Genomic DNA, 17,490 nt, shown 5'->3' on the forward strand with positions numbered 1-17,490 from the left:
ATTGTGAATGTGCAGCCATGGGAACACAGATCTGCAGTGTGTGACACTGGCCCTGTTACCAGAGCCTCCCTCTGAAGGCTGTCCCTCTCTAGGGGAGACTTCTCATCAGCCCTAGGGACTGTGCAGCAGTTGCACTGCTCCAGAGTGAGGGGAGGGACACCCTGGAGCACCTGGCTGATGGGGAGGGGAGGGGAGGCAGCACAGAAACCCCATCAGTGCCCTGCAGCATCGTTGGGCAAAGCGGGATTTAGGTCACCTGCCTAGGGAGCAGTTTGTGTCCCGCTGGCTGCCTCCGTCACACCTGAGGTGTGAGGCCTGAGGTGCTGACAGGAGAGAAGGGCAACTTTTTGAACCCCAAGTATAACTTCCCATGACTTCAGATAAGGTGTTATGGTTTGCTTTCAGTGAGGGAAGGGAGCTTTGCAACCACCCATTTTTACAGAAGTCTGCCCTAGGAAGGTGGAGCTGCCCATACATTCCTGGGTGCTTCAGCCTTTGCGTAGAGCCCCAGAGAACAGCAGCCACATCAAATCTCATCCACCACTGATTTGCATTATCCACATGAAAAACTGGGTAAAGCTACCTGAGGCAAAAAGAAATCCTGCAGGTTACTGTGAGGCTGTCATTGCTAGAGAGGCTCTGTCAGAGAGCTGGGAAAGGGCACCACTTTCGTGCAGCCAGGAACATCACCATGTCATAAACATCTCCTAGTTGTTCGAAAATAGACAGAAGAAATCCTTTCTCATTCTCTTTCTGTTGCAGTTTTCTCCTTCCAGGTAGCATAAAAGCCATCTGGTTATTTGCAGCACAGAAGCAGATCTGCTTGGGGCCAGGGGCCATAAAACCAGTGAGACAACAGGTAGGGTGAGCACATGGGGAGAAGAGTAGGGTCTGGCATGCCTGGTGGTTAAACCTGATGCTCAGGCATGAGGCTGGGTCCCACCCACAGAGCTGCAGGACAGCATTTCCAGCTCCCTGTGGCTGGGAGCTCCCTTGCAGCCCGGTTGTGTTTGGATCTGCTCTCCCTTGCTCAGAGGGAGCCTGATCATCACCCCTGCAGGCTGCTCTTTGGGGAAGCAATCCCGGAGGAGTCCCTCTCAGTGCCTGCGAGCTGTTCGTGATCTGTGATTTACCACTGGCCTGCTGAACCACCACTCTGTCTTGAAATGTGGTGGTGATGCTACTGGAAAAATCACAAGAAACATATTATATATGCTGGCCCGTGGGAAAAAGTTCCTGGATTTGTTTTGCTTATCACATGAACAACAGAAAGCTGTTGCTGGCAGCTACTGAGTCCACTTGAATGTCTGTGCCTGGTGTGTGTTTGTGTGTACTTGCCCCAGGTCAGGGGGGCTTCTTTTGTTCAAAAAAGGCAGCTTCTAAAATCACTGTAGTGCACCATACCTTGGAATTGGCTGCTGTCATCTCAGGCAAGAGAACACTGCTGTGTATGGATGATTGATTTAAGCTATGGCCAGTTTGTTGCTCTGGCCAAGAAAGGGCCACAGATGTTTAACAGCTGGTCTGAGTCCTACTGAAGTACCTTTCAGATACTCCAGCGTCACACACCTCAAGCTCCTGGCTGCAGTAACACGCTTTCTTCATTAAATGTGCAAGTATTTCTTCTATTTTAGTAAGTTTATTAAACCTGACTTGCAGTATTCAATAGCTCTTCTTGCTCAGCCCGGCTGCAAACTGTGGGTGATCATCCGTGACCAATTTAGTAAATACTTGACATTACTTGGTGTCTGAAAAGACAAACTGTGGAACTCTGCAGTGGCACTTTTGAAATTGCTTTACTGAACAGAGAACACTCTACCTATTCAGTATTAATTACAGGACAGGAATGAAAAAAAAAGGTGATTATCCAAACACAGAAATGCTCTGCTGATGTTATGCAAGCTACTTGTTGAGATGTCTCTCTTCCATCCAGTACCACAAGCAGCACTGTGGGGTTTAGGTGGTGGTGAGTTGTTTGACACAGTGATGGAGAGGACTGAAAAAAGCTGAATTGGGGTGTCAAGGAGAAGAACAGCACACACACTCCAGAGGAACACCAGCAGGCACAGAATTACATTTTTCTTTGCAAGTGTTGGATGGGATCTTTCCTCTGTGGCTGGGTGCAAATACAGTTGCCTATGCTTGGAGACCGACTTTTCCAGTCCATATGTCCAAGATATAACTATGCCCATTAATTCATGTGTTTGTCTTTATCCCAAACAATTTCAATCTGAGAAGGCTGGGATACTGATAGACTAGTAGGCAACAAACACTTCCAGTTCCTGAGAGTGATTTGCAATTTATTTTGGTGTGGCTGCCTTGCAGATGCTAATCCTACAGCAAATAAATGTCTCTCCCCTCCCCACTTTCCCTCAAACTTTTCCATTTTTTGGGGATTATTATTTGGCATCATTGCAGCTGACTGTTTCTAAATCTTGTGTGTGTCAAGGAGAGATAGAAGAGGTTTGCTTTGCTGTTTCCCCGAAGGGTCTGAGACAACATTGCCATCTTGAATCCCGCCTTGTTGCCCTTGGGGAGTCTGAATCTGGCAGGAGAGTATCTAACATCTCTTTTAAGGTTGCACTCCAACCCTGAGCCACAGAAGTAGAAAAAGGAGCATATTTTGGCTTGTTGCACCTCGGCATGTTCACACTGCAGTTGGTAGCAGCTGCCTCCAGGCCAGTGCAGGGCCATGGCTGCGCTGCAGGAGGTGAGTGCGTCTGCTCAGGGGAGCTGATTCTCATCCAAGTTTGTGGATTGCCAGTTCCCCATGAATCTGAGAACCTCCCTTGCTGCTGCTCTTGCTTCTTTGATGAAGGATGGACTGTAGATTCCCAGGCAGAACCCGTGACAGGAAATGTAATCGGAAAAAAAACCCTGGTGAAATACATGAATTCCACACCAGTATCCCTGGCACATGTGTTCCTGAAGAATCCTGTCCAAGTCCTCACCTGGGGAAGTGGGAATATCAGAGAAGCAAGAGAGGTTTCCATCTTCTCAATTCCCATCACCTTTTGGGTATTGACTTCTTAACCTCTCATTCCCAAGGACAAAACTGTGACTGTGCTGCAATCTAAGGGAACTGCAGCACAGACTGGCTCTGAGGAGAGAGGAGATGGCTTTGCAGGGGTCTGATGAGATGCCATTCGTTACTGCCTGTGAAGTGCTTTTTCATATCTCAGGTGAGGGTGCTTTAGGAGAGTCTGTGCTTTGACATGGTGACAGCTGGGGGTGTTCTTCTCTGCAGTGTCTGTGAGGTGGCATTTTTATTCTCTCTGTTCCTCTCTGGGGACAGAGGGACAAGTGCAATAGGATGTTAGAAAACACTGCAAAAGGGAATGTTAAGTTTGGCTTAATTAACAAAGACCATGTTGTTGGAATTAATTGCAAATTCTCCTGAGAATAATTCCACAGGAAACTGAGTTACTGCAGGCCCTGGCCTGATCTGAATGTACGGCAGTGTTGTAAATGACAGCGCCAAGGTAACGCGTGTGTCTGTGTCAATCAGATCCTGGGTTTCATAACTTCATAAATTAAATTCCTTCTTTTATTCAATCAGCGTGCTAGAGATGATTTGCATTGCTTATTGTACCTCTGATGGTGTGGCCTGATCAGACACAGCGTTAGCTCTGGTCATGGCACATCCAGGGAACGAAGTGTTGTGCTGCTGGGGACGACTCTCCAGCCATGGCAGGGAGCAAGGAGAAATTCTCATTTGGTTTATGCCACAGCTGCACATATACTACATATATGCACAGCTACTTACATATTGAAAAGATTTCTAAGATCTTGGCTGTGTTGAATAGCCAGAATCTCTTGGGCCCCCCCCCCTCACTTTTGTGATACTAAGCAACCTCCAGAAAATAGTCCATAAAGATATCAAATAAGTTAAGGGGCTTGCTGCTGGTTGCTTCTGTTAATGTTTTGTTTTCCCTGGAATTCTGGCTTTTTCTTATCACAGCTTAGGTGCAAACTCAATTCCTTCATGTGGAAAAGAAACAGCCTGAGCAAATCAGGCATGGCAGCCTGACAGACCCTGGCCAGAGGTCAGTGTTGAGCCACACTCCCACACCTGGAGATGCCGGGCAGCCCGGTCCCAGGGGAGCCTCTGCAGCCACACAGCCCAAGGCAGGGGGGAAATCTTTACTGTGGTTGTTGGCAAAGACCGACTGTAACCCCACTTGTGTTCTCCTGCAAGGCTTCTGCTGCCTTGGAGTAAGGTTTAAACCAGGTCCCACCAACTCGGTGACTCGGAGCTGTGAAACAGCTGCCATCTGCAGATCACACGTGTCTGGTTTTGCCTGCAAATGCCACTGGTTTGGCATGCAGGTTGTGGGTTTGGTGGCTACCACTGCTGGTACAGACAATGCTCATCAGGAAGAGCTTGAGCAGTGAGCTGGTTCTGTTCAGCAGAGATACCTGAGAGGTGGGACAGGTCTCTCTGTCCTTGTGTCCACCCTGCTCTGCCCTGACGTGGCTGGGAAGCGTTGCTTGTCGGGTCAGGATGGCATGGGTGGGGGACAGTGGTCCCCTTTCCTATGCCTGGGTGCAGACTACACTGGAAGGCTTTTTCAAGTCAATTCTTACTAAAGAAAATTCCTTTGTCACCAGTGGCTGGATAAAGATGGTAGGTTTATGATTCTAATGTTTTCAGAGTGTGAACATGTAACTCGCAGTATATTCTCCACGTCCTTTCACTTATGCACCCAGAGCAAACATGATGATGATGACATGAAGACGACCAAACATCTTCCCCACCTATTTCAGAAAAGAACAAGACAGGAAAAGCAACGGGTAATATATCTGACTGTATTTCAAAGTTGTTGATTGTAAACAAACTTTGTTGAAGAAATAAAATCACATGACAAGATATCAGAGTGATACTATAAATCCATTTTGTTATTGTTGCCACACTTCACATTTTTGGAACTCGGAATTCAGCTTATGGTGTACAAAACTTGTAAAAATTTATTGCAAGCGTGCCTTTGTGTAGAACAAAACCGGTGTCACAAAAGTAGTTCCCTGTCCCATGCAGAAACACAGTTGTGTGTCTCTTACTGTGAAGAGGTCACACACCTGCATTTCCTGAAAGACTTGGCTGTTATAAAATTGCTCTGAGAAGATTTTTAAAATGAAAAAAAAAAAAAAAAAAAAGTCATTTACAGTGAATACTTTACCTCTGTAATTTATGTTTTCAACAGAAGTCTTTAGAATTATAAAGAATATGGAACTTTGCAACAGAACCGCAGTTGCTGATGGTGTGAGCACAGCCCAGCGGTCTTGAAAGCACTCAGCCAGCTAAGGCCCATCTTCGCATTTGGAACTGTCACTGCATTTGATGGAATGTAAGTTGCACACATTGAAAAATAAATGAAAACAAAATGTCGAGGGGGAGACTCCTTCTCTGGAATCCCCACTGTTCCTGTTTCTACTGTGGTGCTTCCATGATCTTTAGCTTCCATGCTGTGCTGACATGCAGCAGTGCTGTGACTCCAAGGCTGATGACTACTGAACATGTACAGTCTAAGGAAAGGCCTGCAGTGAGGCCAGGGATGTAGCTAAAGCAGGGTTTGTGTTACTAAATCAGCTATGCAGACTGGTTATGTTAAACATCAGCCTTTTCTTTTAATTCAAAGGCAGCAGGAGAAGGGGGTAAACATGCTGGAATGATGAGAGTTAGAAGGGATCACCTGGCTCCTCTCCCTCCACGTGCCCATCCTCTGAACTCTTCTCTGCCTTCTCAAACCCACTGTTACCCTTGAACTCTTCCTCGTGTCCGACCATGCTGATTAGCCTCACCTTTACAGGATCAGATTAATCACTGGCATAAACCTGAGTTTTGTTATCTCTTACATCACCCCAGACCATGGGATCAAGCTGTTTTTTTATTTCAGTACTGAAATACCAAGCAAAGATTTGGTTTGTGTCCAGAAGAAAAATCCAGGTTGCAAAATAAGTCTGAGAGACCTGCAACCTGTTTTCCATCAAATGAACAACTATGTTTCACAGAGACATGCAAATTGCTCAGCAGTCAGCGTTTTGCAAATGCCTTGACACGGATTATTTGAGAACAAGACCACAAAGTTACTTTGACACAAGTGGGTTGGGGTTCTGGACAGCCGAACCTAGTGCACTGTGCTTTGCTTTTCAATTTCTAGGCTTTCTGGGGGGACCTAGTGGAAATAGGTCAAAATGCTCTGAAGGCCAGAGCACAGTGTAAATACTTGAAGTGTGAAAGCATTTGCTGGAGTGTTTATTATAGAAACAGAGTTGCCAGGGTTGGGAGCAAACTGCACAGGCCTGGCATTTTCCCTTTCCTAGAAAAACTTCTGAGACCAGCTTGACTGTGAAGTCTCCTTGTCCAAGGAGCTTGTATTGCAATTTGTGATCTTGTATCTCCCCAGCTTTTTTCCCCAGTCAGGTCCTGCACATCACAGTCCTACAGCACAGCATGACAGTCCTCTGCCACTGGGCTCCTCGCCCAGCCATCCAAGGTTTTCCAGGTACAGAAAATGATGCTTTTGTGGGTAAGGTTTTCGCACTACACACCACGTGGACCACCTTGTCATCCAATAAAGCAATTATTACTTCTAAAGTGTGATACAAAAGGGATTTACCACTTAAGGCCTTTTCGTGATACCTAACAGCTGTTCACCAAACCCATCAGAGTGAAAGGGCTTCAAAAAACAAAGCAAGACACAAAGAAAATCCCCAGACCCTGTCAAAGGTCTCTCTATGACAGCAATGCAGAGCTGAGGAATGTTGCAGCTGGAGCAGTGGGTGTGGTGCTGCTGAAACCTCTCTGGGGTCCATCCAAACCTTCTGGGGCAGCACTAGTGGAGCAAAGTAGACAACACCTTCACAGTGATTGCAATTGGAACAGCCTGCAGAAACAATACCCTGCTTCATTCATCTGAGATCTGCAAAACAGCAGAAAGGACCAGCAAAGCCACGCTGCAAAAGTAAACTGAAGGGCAACTCTGTGTTGTCAAGTCTTCCAGACTGACCAAGAACCTTCAGGATGCTTTGGATATGCTCTAAATGCAACGAATGAGGGAAGCAAAGGAAAGTGTGGGGCAGAAAGTTTCTCCAGGGCTGGATTTCCAAAGATGTCACTTAGAAGAAGATTCTTTTTACAAAGCACAGCTGTTCTCAGCTGTTTCCCAACAGTGAGGTGATGATACAGAGGTGCTTCCAGTTCATGATCCTTCTGGAAACTAAGGTAAATTTATGAAGAACTGGAACAAGAATGAATATATATCAAGTAGCACTGATGACAGGCTTGCTTTTGAGTAGATGATGTGATGTGTTGGTGCAAGTATCCTAGTTAACAGCAGGCCAAATATACCTGCTTTGAACTTAGAGTTCCTTGCCTTTGTGAAACTGTGAACAGGCCTTTGACACTTGAATCTTTTTCTCAGCCAGACTGAGATGAGCTTGTTTTACAAACAACCAATCTTACATCAGTCTGAGCTTGAAGAAAGTACCATGGCAAACTCTGTAACAGAGGTGGATGGAAGACTTCATATTCCATCTAAGCCTCAGTGACTTTTCTCATCTCAGTCATTATTTGTCTGAATTTCACACTGTTTACTGGACTATTGCAGAGTTTCAGATTTTCCATTTATCTCTTCTAAGATCTTCTAGGCTTGCTGGGCTTCTACATTTAATCAAATTTTCTCTCACCTTTAGTGCAATTTGGTTTTGACTCATGCCAGCCTGTATGAAGGAATCTGTGCTAAGTCCCCCTTACTTAGGGGGAAATGATATTTGGCATGCTTTCATTTCTAGTTTGGAAAAGTGCTTTTGAACAAGAACCAAGTCACTGAAAACACAGAACATGGCCTTAATCAGCAGGAATGCAAACTCTACAGTTTCACCACCCCCCTTATCTAGGCTGTGCCTTGGTGTCTGGTAGGAGAGGAGCTTTGATAAGCTAATGATGTCTCACGAGTGCTGAGGTTGTTACAGCACTTTGCAATCCTTGCTTGGAAAGTACCAGAGATGCTCAGAATTATCAAAGCAGCATAACCCCCCCTCGTCAGTGAATCAGCTCTAGCACGAGCGGACTAAGGTGTGGAAGAATGAGATACTGGAGGCCTGTTTCACTACTCACCAGCTCAAGACAGACTTCCAAATAACTGTTAGAAAGAAAATAACATCTTCAGGAAAAAAAAGGTCACAGAAATGTAGCTGGAGGTAAAGAACAGGAATGCTGTTTTTGAGTTGCTAAATTCAATTTTCTCTGAAGAAAACAAAGTTGTACTTCTATAAACCATGATTCCTAGACTAAATGTATAGAGAAGGGCTGGGGATAGAGAATAGAAACAGAAAATGGAGATGAGATTTCTTTAAATTGTGCCCTATTGTCAAGTGTACAGATGGGCTGAAGTAAAAAGTGGCAGAATTCCTGCAAGCCCTTGAAGCATTTTTCAACTGAGACAACAGTGGAAACCACTTCCCAGTGGCCTCTAAGCTCTGGCAAGAGCGGTATTACACACTGGGAGAAGAAATGTTTTCCAAGAATGGATCGTGGCACGACAGACATTTCCTGAAAGAACTGTGCATAGAAGGTGGTCGGTACGTCTCACTGATGGTCTCGGTTCTTTGAAACAAAGTTTGCATACCATGAACAAGTAATTATCAGTTTTTAGAAGTACACGTCAGTCAGTGAAAATTCAATTCAGAAGGAGAGAAAGGAGCTGTGCTGTGCTCCCTTCACTACTTCAGTGTCAAACTTCTTTTTTTTCCTGAAAAAGTTTAGAGACATTGCTCTGTGACCTGGTCAGCATTTCGACTGCATTTTACCTACTGCTGAGTTCTCAGATCTCTTACCCAGATTGTCTTAAGGCTACAAACAACCCAAACTATCATTTCACAAGCTATTGCACAATTAGACACACACACACTATAACGAGCATCCTTGCACTACTTTGAGACTTTTTTTCTCCCCTTTAATTAGGGAGAAGCTTTAATGTTACAAGCAGGTGGGGAACCAAATCTGAGTAAGCCAGTTTGCAGTAAAGGAAATAATCCTACACAGGCTGAGCTGCAATTGACAAACTTTAGCCTTTTAAAAATTATCCTGTATCTTCTTTAATTCCTTTGCCTTGGTTGTTGTAACAGAAAAAGTGCAAGATGCTTTTTCAGCAAGGAGAAATCTTAACTTTTCCCCCAGCCCTATCCACTTCCAGTCAATAAAAGGAAAAGATGAAGGGGAAGAGTCATCTGTAGATATAGACTAGACTTTGGTGGCTTTTGCTTGTTGGCTTCGAGAGCCAAAATCCAGGCATTTTGTACATACAAATATATATAAATATTTTTGCTTACTTATGGAATGTTTGTGCATGATAAGAACAACAGTTCAAAATGATGAGGGATAGTTAAGGCTAAGAAAATGAAATTCATTGCAAAGCTATAATTTTGTCTTCATTTTTCTCCTTTACAAAGGAGACTAAAGCATCTTCCCTGTAATAGTCAGCCACTGTGTAATCCCCCGTCAACACCAATTCTAGGGAAAACTACTCAGGACCCAGTCCCTGAGGCAAAAAGCTAGGATCTCATGATTTGAGCTCAAGTAATCCACATAATTAACTGCATACATTGGTGAAAAGTTAAATATTCCAAGGCCTCAAGCCTACTGTCACCTAAAAAAGAAAAGGCATTTTCTGTATGGGATGGCCTAGATCCAGGCCTTTAAGCATACATAGTTCTGTAACAATTGGCCAAGGGCTCCAGATTTATCCAAGGGGCCTACAGCATAGCTGGAGAGTGGTCTGCCTGCTCCTCAGAAATGCCAAGTGGCTCCAAGGTGGTCTTGGAAAACATCCCATGTCTGCTGGGCGCATGGGTATCCTGCACATACCCCAGCATGGCATGGGAGTGTAAGGAAGCAGCTACTGTTCATTTAAGCCATCCTATCAGCAAAGTTTCAGCATAACTTTTCCTTACTGCCCCAGTTTTAACTACTATATAAATTTATGGGATGTAACGAGCTAGTAGCTACACTTCCTGATCCAATATAGGCTGGCTTTGTCTGAAGCAGGGAGCAATAAGAACACTCTCTGTAATTTCCTGAAAAAAAAGGAAACTGTAGGTTTATATTGCTGAACGTGTATTTTTCATGCTTCAGGCTAGCTGCTTTCTGCCTTTGAATACTTAGAAGACTGACAAGAACCAGCTATCAAACACACTCAGTCTGAAGAGGGGTGGTCTCAGTTCTCTGCAGGGCCAAGAAATTTTGAACTCATCCTTGGGTTCCTGTGCAGCTTGGCACTGTCAAGGGCTAGAGTGGTACCAACCCACCCCCTTCTTTTGTGGAGGCCTCAGTGCACAAAGTCCTTTCTCTCATGTTTCCTGGTTGGAGACCTTGTGGACTGAGAAGTGAAAAGGAGGCTTAGGAATGCCTCTGCTGTTCATTGTGCAGCTGGCAGGCAGAGCAGGATGTGTGGGACAAGCTCCAAGCTGTAGCATGAGCAGAACCACCATGGAGTTGGCCATCCCCTTCTCTCCTTGCAACCAGGGGAGATCTGCCTTTAGGTCTATGCCAAACAGTTAAGACTTTGGTGGAAACAGAAAGGTGTCAGTGCAAGGATACTCCATGGGCTAGTCATTCATTTACTAACCCCTGCTGGATTCTTCCTCTGTTATTATTTACATGCTGTGCATTTGCACATCACAGAATGATGAAATCTGAGGAGTTTCCACATTTATGCTGGTTACCCTCTATTGCCTCTTGTCAGACAGATACATGTAACCTGGTAAGATTTACACTGATAAATCAATCATTCACTCCATTCCTCTTGAATCAACTCAAGTCATTCTTTGGGAGTAAAACTTTTCAGGCTTGGGGTCCTCTAATCAACATGGTTTTTGCCCTGTAAATTAATGCAATTCATCATTGCTAACCTTCAGAATATGGAGTTTTTTGATGAGTTGTGGACTGAAATCAATAAAGTGTAGAGGGCAGGGTAGTACTTCCCCTCAGTATTGATTCCCTGGTTTCAATCATACCTCTCTCTTGGCATTGCTTTCTGAAACTCCAGTGACTTCCAAATTCCACAAGCACCAAAACATGGCCTTGGCCACCAGCTCACGATGATGCTTGTCCTCTACAGTGTCACTGAGAACAGAAGAACTCTTTGAGCTTGCTCTGTTTTAACAAGGTTTAAGGTTGGTTGCAACTGGACTTCTTTCCTTCTCTAAGACACAATGCTACGTTATTTTGCTAAACATGTAATCTGCTTAATTACAACTACTGTGACAAGCCCTGAACTCTACCAAAAAGAATTCCTACAGAACACCCCACAGTGATAATAGGAAACACTTGGCTATTAGTGACTTTTTTTTTCCTCTGCCAACTGTGTGCCAAACAAAATTCTAAAGTGGACCAAAAAGGTCTTGACAGTTACCAAAGAAAAAGCAAGAAATTGCTGTTCTTAAAACTTTAACAGTCCATTACATTAGCTATTTAAGCAACATTTAAGATACAGTTGAAATCAAGAAAAAATATAGTTGATATATTTTGATTTCTCACCTGTACACTGACCGTGGCAGTTAAGATGTGAGGCAGTATTACTTACTGGTTTACTCACTGTTAATACTTACAGTATTAAACACTGTTTATGTATAAAACATTTCATCCTGGTTAAAAAAGAAAATCAGTGTAATGTATTTGTCATTTTAAATTCACTGATGTAATGGGTTTCTCCTAATTCTCCTGTGTTCTAACTGGGATCAAATTGTCTTATGTTACATTAACAAAACAAGGGGGGGGAAAAAAAAAACCACAGAAAGAAAAAGTCACGACTGGTCTTCAGTTCCTGGCTGCCTGCCTGTGAAGGTGGTGTTTGTCAAGATGCCTGCTGCAGTGCTCCTGTGCTGGGCTGCTCCGCCTGTCCCAGCGGAGGACGGCAGCCGCGCTCAGCCACAGCCCACAGTGCAGCCTCACGGGGCTTGTCCCGCAATTCAGTAACTCCAAGGAAGGGCAGAGTTTCCTGTAATACCTGTCTAGGACTGCTGAGCTGTGCCAGCTTCTGACAAGCTCTTGGCCCAAGAGGAACTTTACAAGATGACCCTGTTCAACAAATAGCATTGAGATGATGGCTAATTTAAGTCTGTTTTGGGTGTACAGATTCCCACAGGGCATTCACATATGCATTTTGTGTCAGCTTTTCCAGTGCCACCTTCTGCATGTTTACATCCAGCTGATACTAGGAGCACAGTTTGCACCTCTCTAGTGGCATCACTTGGCATTTTTGGATGACAGCACTGGTGGTGTCACAAGTTCCTTGCTTTGCCACTCCAGGTGTGGTATCTTCTGCTTTCCCTCCAGCCCCTGCCTACGCCACCAAGAGCAAAGCATCAATGGGTGGGTGAGGTGTCCTCCAAGCCCAGAAGCTCCTTTACAAGTCTTTCACCAAACTGTGCGCGGCTGTACCTTGTCACATGGTAGGCCTCTGACATTTTGTAGAGGATGTAGGCATTATTTATAGCGATGCTGATGGCAAACCAGAACACTTGTTGCCAGGTCTTGTTTGGTTTGTGAGAAATGAAATACCTAAAAGCCAAGAAAGGAGAGAAAAACACTGTTCAGCCAAACAATTGCAGCTGGGATGCAAGAAATCACCCCAGACAAAGATCCTGCAGTCCCAAAGGAGAAGCAGACTTGGGATTTAATGCCTGGTTGAAGTACTATTTAAAGAAATTTTGCACAATGTATTTGACAGTCATTTACAGCAAATTTGCACAATTTTGGAGATTTCTGTTAGTGTGTAAAAGAACAGACCTCCTTGCTCTCAGAAGCAAACTGCAGCAATACTCTCACCTCTGTATCACTCCACGTCAATAAGAGTAGTGATAAACATTCCTTGAGCTCACCCATGACAAATATCCTTGTGATGTAGAGGAGGGAGCTGTAGGTCTGAATCCCTTCAATTTGTAACTAAAAAAAAGCCTCAGTCACATTACATTACAGTTTTGGAAAGCTTGCTGATGCTTCTCCTCATGTTTATTGTGAGCAAAGAATGATTGCTGCTGCTGTCAACAGTAGGTGGGAGGATGTGGGGGTAGAGCGAGAGCGTACACTGCTGGTAGGTGGACCACAAGGCAGAACTAGAAAGAACTGATATCTTTATATTTAGGTTCTGACTAATTCTAGGACTGCCAGAATATTCTCTCTTCAGTCATAAGATTTCCCCTTCTCTCATTTTCCTACTTTGATTTTTTAGTAACCATTTAAATCTACTACCCCAGCTCTTTTCTGCATTGATTTCCTCAGATCAGATCCCAACATCATCCTCCAGCGACCACCTCCTCCTCTTTCATGTATTCTACTGAATTCTTGCTGCCTTGCCCAGAACTGGCTTGAAAAATCCATGCTGCTTTTTCTCTCTTCTCAATTTCTAGTTCTTGAAATCTTCTGCACCTCATTGCTATTCCCACAGCCAAGCTTCACTAATGCTATTCTTATTCACTTCTGTTCCTCCCTGCTACATTAAGAGCTAACACCAAGGACACCAACTGGAATTCAGGAGCCAAAAGTTACACATTCTGCTCTTTCATCATATATAGATCAGCTTTACATGTGTGAATGAATGTCTTTTTTCTTCTGGCTCCAGGTGATGCAAATATCACCAGGACAGATTATCAACCATCTACTGTTAGAGGTGGAGAGCTGAGTTAGCCTGAGAGACTTGTGGGGCTGCTAGACCCTTGTTGATTTCTCTATCAGTCTGCTGGCTCATCCTCCCATCACTTCTTAAAAGTAATTTATAAGATGCAGAGGACCTGTGTCTCAACATTTCTTTTTTTTTGACTGATGGATGAGTGGATAGAGCCAAGCCAATACCAGCAATGCAGTTCTTGCTTTGGGCAGAGCCAGCATCTGATCTTTGATTTAAACAGAAGTTCTGTCAAAGACTCAGCGAAAGCAGCATTGGGCCCTCGGATTCAGCTCAACATGAACTCAAACCTTGCAGCAACAGAGAAGGTGTGAAAGAAGTACACATAAACATGCACATCTTCTTACTTACTTGCTGTATTTATCATCATATTTGCAGATATAGCTAAGGTGAGCAGCAAAGGCTTCAACTGCCAGTGGGCATGGAATTTCTCCGCTTTTTCTCTTAATTATAACTCCTGCATCAATTAGAAACATAACAGTTTTAAACTGACATAATAATTCTAGCAATTGAAAAATATGTTTTCTATATGTGGTTTATAAAATAAACATTATTGATAATTTTCCCCCTAAAGCTGGAAAAAACAGAGATGCTAATTTGATTTCTTTTCCCACAGGTAGTACACTGAGCAAGCGGAAGGGGAAGAAAAGGGATAATTTTTCAGTTGGAAATGAAAAGATGTTAGACACAAACATCTTTGCCATATATTCAAAGGAACCCACACATTACCATAGTCCCACAGTAGCCCCCTACAGACAGTATTAGTCTCTTTTTTTTGGGTCACAAGAAGTCTTGGTCACCTCTCGAGCAGCAACTTGCTGTTATATCCTTTGAATTCTGGAGGTTCCAAATTAGTCTCTTGAAATTAAATCCTTTTCTTATCAACACCCATGGGGGCCAAGAGCAACATTACCTTCTCTTCAGTGGGTGCCAATTGACACAGAGAAGAAAATGCAGTAAGAAGGAGCCAAGTGGCTGAACTCAGTGAAGCCAGAAGTGAAGCTGGTGGGTGATTGTGGTCTCTTTGAAATGAAAAGCAGCCTGGCTCCTGCTGTGGGGAGCCAGAGCTCAGAGGCACCCGTAGGCTGTTCACTGGAGCTGAGCACACATTTCTCTGCCTGAAAGTGCTGCTTCCTGTCCTGCCTGGTCAGCTGGCTTGGTAATTCAGCTCATCATGGGGGATGGCCATCCTGCCTACTGCAGAAATCTGTGGAAAGGCAACAGGCACCACCCTGCAGCCTTCTACCAACCACTCTTTGCACACACAGATGCAAGAGCAGGTTATTCCAACAACAGGCCCCATTCCCTCATGTGGTCTGTCTTTGACCTGGCCTTATCCAACACTAGGGCAGTATTTTAAGTCCAATGACCTCCTAAGAAACCCCACCAGCTCTTTCCTGATTTTTTGCTCCTATCCTTCCCCCTTCCTGGGGAAAGCTCCCTGTAGGAAGGAAGGGTGGGTAAAACAACCTTAGAGCATAGAAGTCTGTTCCCTAACTTTTGACCTCATGCCCCCACAGGTTTCAATTGTTGGCTCTTCAGGGTATGGAGCACCACTTAATCCACGGCTACAGCACACTGCTGAGCCAGGCTCCCTTCTCTCAGGTACAACACTATTTTCTCCAGGTCTAAAGAAGCACAGGTTTGGTTGCATCCTTTCTCTGCATCATCTCAGTACAGATACAACCTTGGCTTTTTCATTTCTCAGGCTTTCAAGAAAACTTTCTTCGCCGTCCTCCTGCCAACTCTTTTACAATGGGCCCTTAAATGCTACTCACGTTTTGATTACATACTTCACCATTTCATTCCTTCAGCTGGAAGTCTCATTCCATCCATTATCTCTGTCAAGCCCCCTGTGCTGTCCTAGCTGGCAGACTCTATTTTGAAGCCAGTATGTGACACATACTAAATGTCATATTACAGCTGAGCCATGCAGAAATTTATTTTGGGTGTTTAAAGTCTGATCTTCCAAGAGTCCAAAATTATATTACCTCTGAATTGTTCAATACACTCTCCTTTCACCTCTGCCTCCTCAAGCTGAGTGTAAATTTAGTCCAAGAAGCAGGGGGAAAAACCAATCAAACAAAAAAATTCTTCATTACATTGATGTGTGAATATTATAGTGTGGTTTTGATTCTTTTAATGAGTCCTACACATATCTGGCCAGCATGAGGTAAAAAGGAACTGATACACCACCAGCCTGCTGCATTAGTGCTGCAAAATCACTTGCCGTCTCATCAGGGAAGGTAAGTATGTTCCTGGTACAAGTGATATAAAAAAAAAAAAAATCACCTTCTTTCTCCTCTTGCTTTCTTCTCTTTCTTCCCCTTCTCTTTCTTTGAAGGGTTTGTATTTCCTTTGCAATTTGCTTTGTATTCATAATCTTTAAAAGAATGCATTGCAGTGACAGAACCATATACTCTCTATCACTTCCTATTATATTCCCCATAATATTCCCCTGCTTTGAGAATATAAAAAGCTTTATAGGCATACTATTTTTAGCCTTTCCTAGGCTTGTTTCGTAGCCACAGCCCACTTTCCCAGGGAAGGCACCTGCCAGAGCAGGGTCATTCCTAGCTGCAGGTCTCTGTGGCAGTGGTCCTGAGCCAGCTGACTCATTGGCACATCCGATGAGCCACTTCCCCTCCTGGTCCTCCCCCAGCACTGCTGTGTTCCCATCCCTGGCAGCACTCCAGGGAACACACCACCTGCACTGCAGCCACAGCCTGCCTTTGCTTCCATGCTGGAAAGCGTACTGACTGCCAGCCTCCATCCTGTCACCACAGAAAGGCACCAGCTTCCGGCTTTGGGGTTCTTCTAGCCCTTTTATCTTTTTAATTTGAATTTTTAAGCTGTATGCTTGTGAAGCAAAACTTGGGAAATACTACCTCAAATAAAACAAGGCAAAAGACAAAGGTTTACATATGTTTGTTTCCTCAAAACACTTATCCTAAGCCTATCTAGAATCATACCTTTTTAAAAATGAGAGTCCCACTAATACACCAGCACTTGCATCCATCTTGTCAAACCCTGAGACTTCATAACAATATAAAAGAAGGGGCATTGCATGACTCAAGTGCTATCTGGCTTTTTATCAGGACTTTGATTTCTTACAGTTCTTTATCTGAATTGCTGACATTCAGCAGTGTTCTATGCTTAGTTATTGACTGTTGAGCTTTTAAGTACAGCTAGTTGGTGAAGAGCACCTGTGGAAGGTCTCAGAAAGAAGCTACTTCAAAAGATCTTGGGTTCAACAGTTTTTTTTGCTGAAGATATTATTCTGGTCATCCAACTGTGCAGCAAGTGAGGTTGCAGCCTGCTCCATCGTGCTACACATGAAAGGTAGAAAAGAACCCAACAGCGGAGATGCTGGCAAAGTGGGCACCAGATCTAGAGTGAAAAACCAAAATGCAGCCTTGTCACACAGATGGGGAGATTTGGGCCAGCACACAGATGACCTGCTTTAGAATAAGGTAACTTTTTAATCTCTGGGGGTCCCAATCTCTTTTCAATTCTCACTTCTGTAATACAAGCACAAGGAAAAATTAAAGTTTAAGAACAATTAAAAATCTGACTGGATTTCATTCTAGGCAGAAACAACATACTTGATATCAGTATCTTGAAGCTGGATATGTGCTTACTCTCCTTTAGCAAGACTAAAGGAATTAGATCCATCCTCGAGTATCTGAGATGATGTATTATGACATGCTGGTTTAAAACATCCATAATAAATAACCTGCTGCATCTAAGAATAGTATTCACAGATCTGCTCTGACAAGTTTACTGCCCTCCTGGTGCTTCTGGCTTG

At 44.0% G+C, this 17,490-nt stretch overlaps 2 protein-coding genes across 3 annotated transcripts in view; one reads left to right on the top strand and one right to left on the bottom strand.

The window, feature by feature from the left end:
• Positions 1–17,490, top strand: part of GALNT2 (polypeptide N-acetylgalactosaminyltransferase 2) — a 144,534-nt gene that overhangs the window by 96,288 nt on the left and 30,756 nt on the right. Inside the window, exon 16 of one of the 2 annotated variants that reach the window (XR_015283390.1) lies at positions 5,202–5,345. Coding sequence is in view for 1 of the 2 variants with exons in the window: in XM_086877831.1 (XP_086733957.1) it covers positions 5,202–5,219 (18 nt within the window). In the remaining variant the exon portion in view is untranslated. Of the gene's footprint in view, positions 1–5,201; positions 5,387–17,490 lie in introns of those variants that run through there. The other variant, XM_086877831.1, reaches the window with a different exon arrangement.
• The window catches only part of PGBD5 (piggyBac transposable element derived 5), a 67,480-nt gene continuing 54,785 nt past the window's right edge, over positions 4,796–17,490 (bottom strand). The window contains exons 6-7 of the mRNA XM_086877829.1: positions 14,034–14,139; positions 4,796–12,559 (exon numbers count right to left, since the gene is read on the bottom strand). Of these exons, the coding sequence (XP_086733955.1) occupies positions 12,364–12,559; positions 14,034–14,139 (302 nt within the window). The 3' untranslated portion in view covers positions 4,796–12,363. The remainder of the gene's footprint in view (positions 12,560–14,033; positions 14,140–17,490) is intronic.

Source organism: Cyanistes caeruleus, chromosome 2 (assembly GCF_971803275.1).
Source record: "Cyanistes caeruleus chromosome 2, bCyaCae1.hap1.1, whole genome shotgun sequence".
Taxonomy (NCBI): Eukaryota; Metazoa; Chordata; class Aves; order Passeriformes; family Paridae; genus Cyanistes; species Cyanistes caeruleus.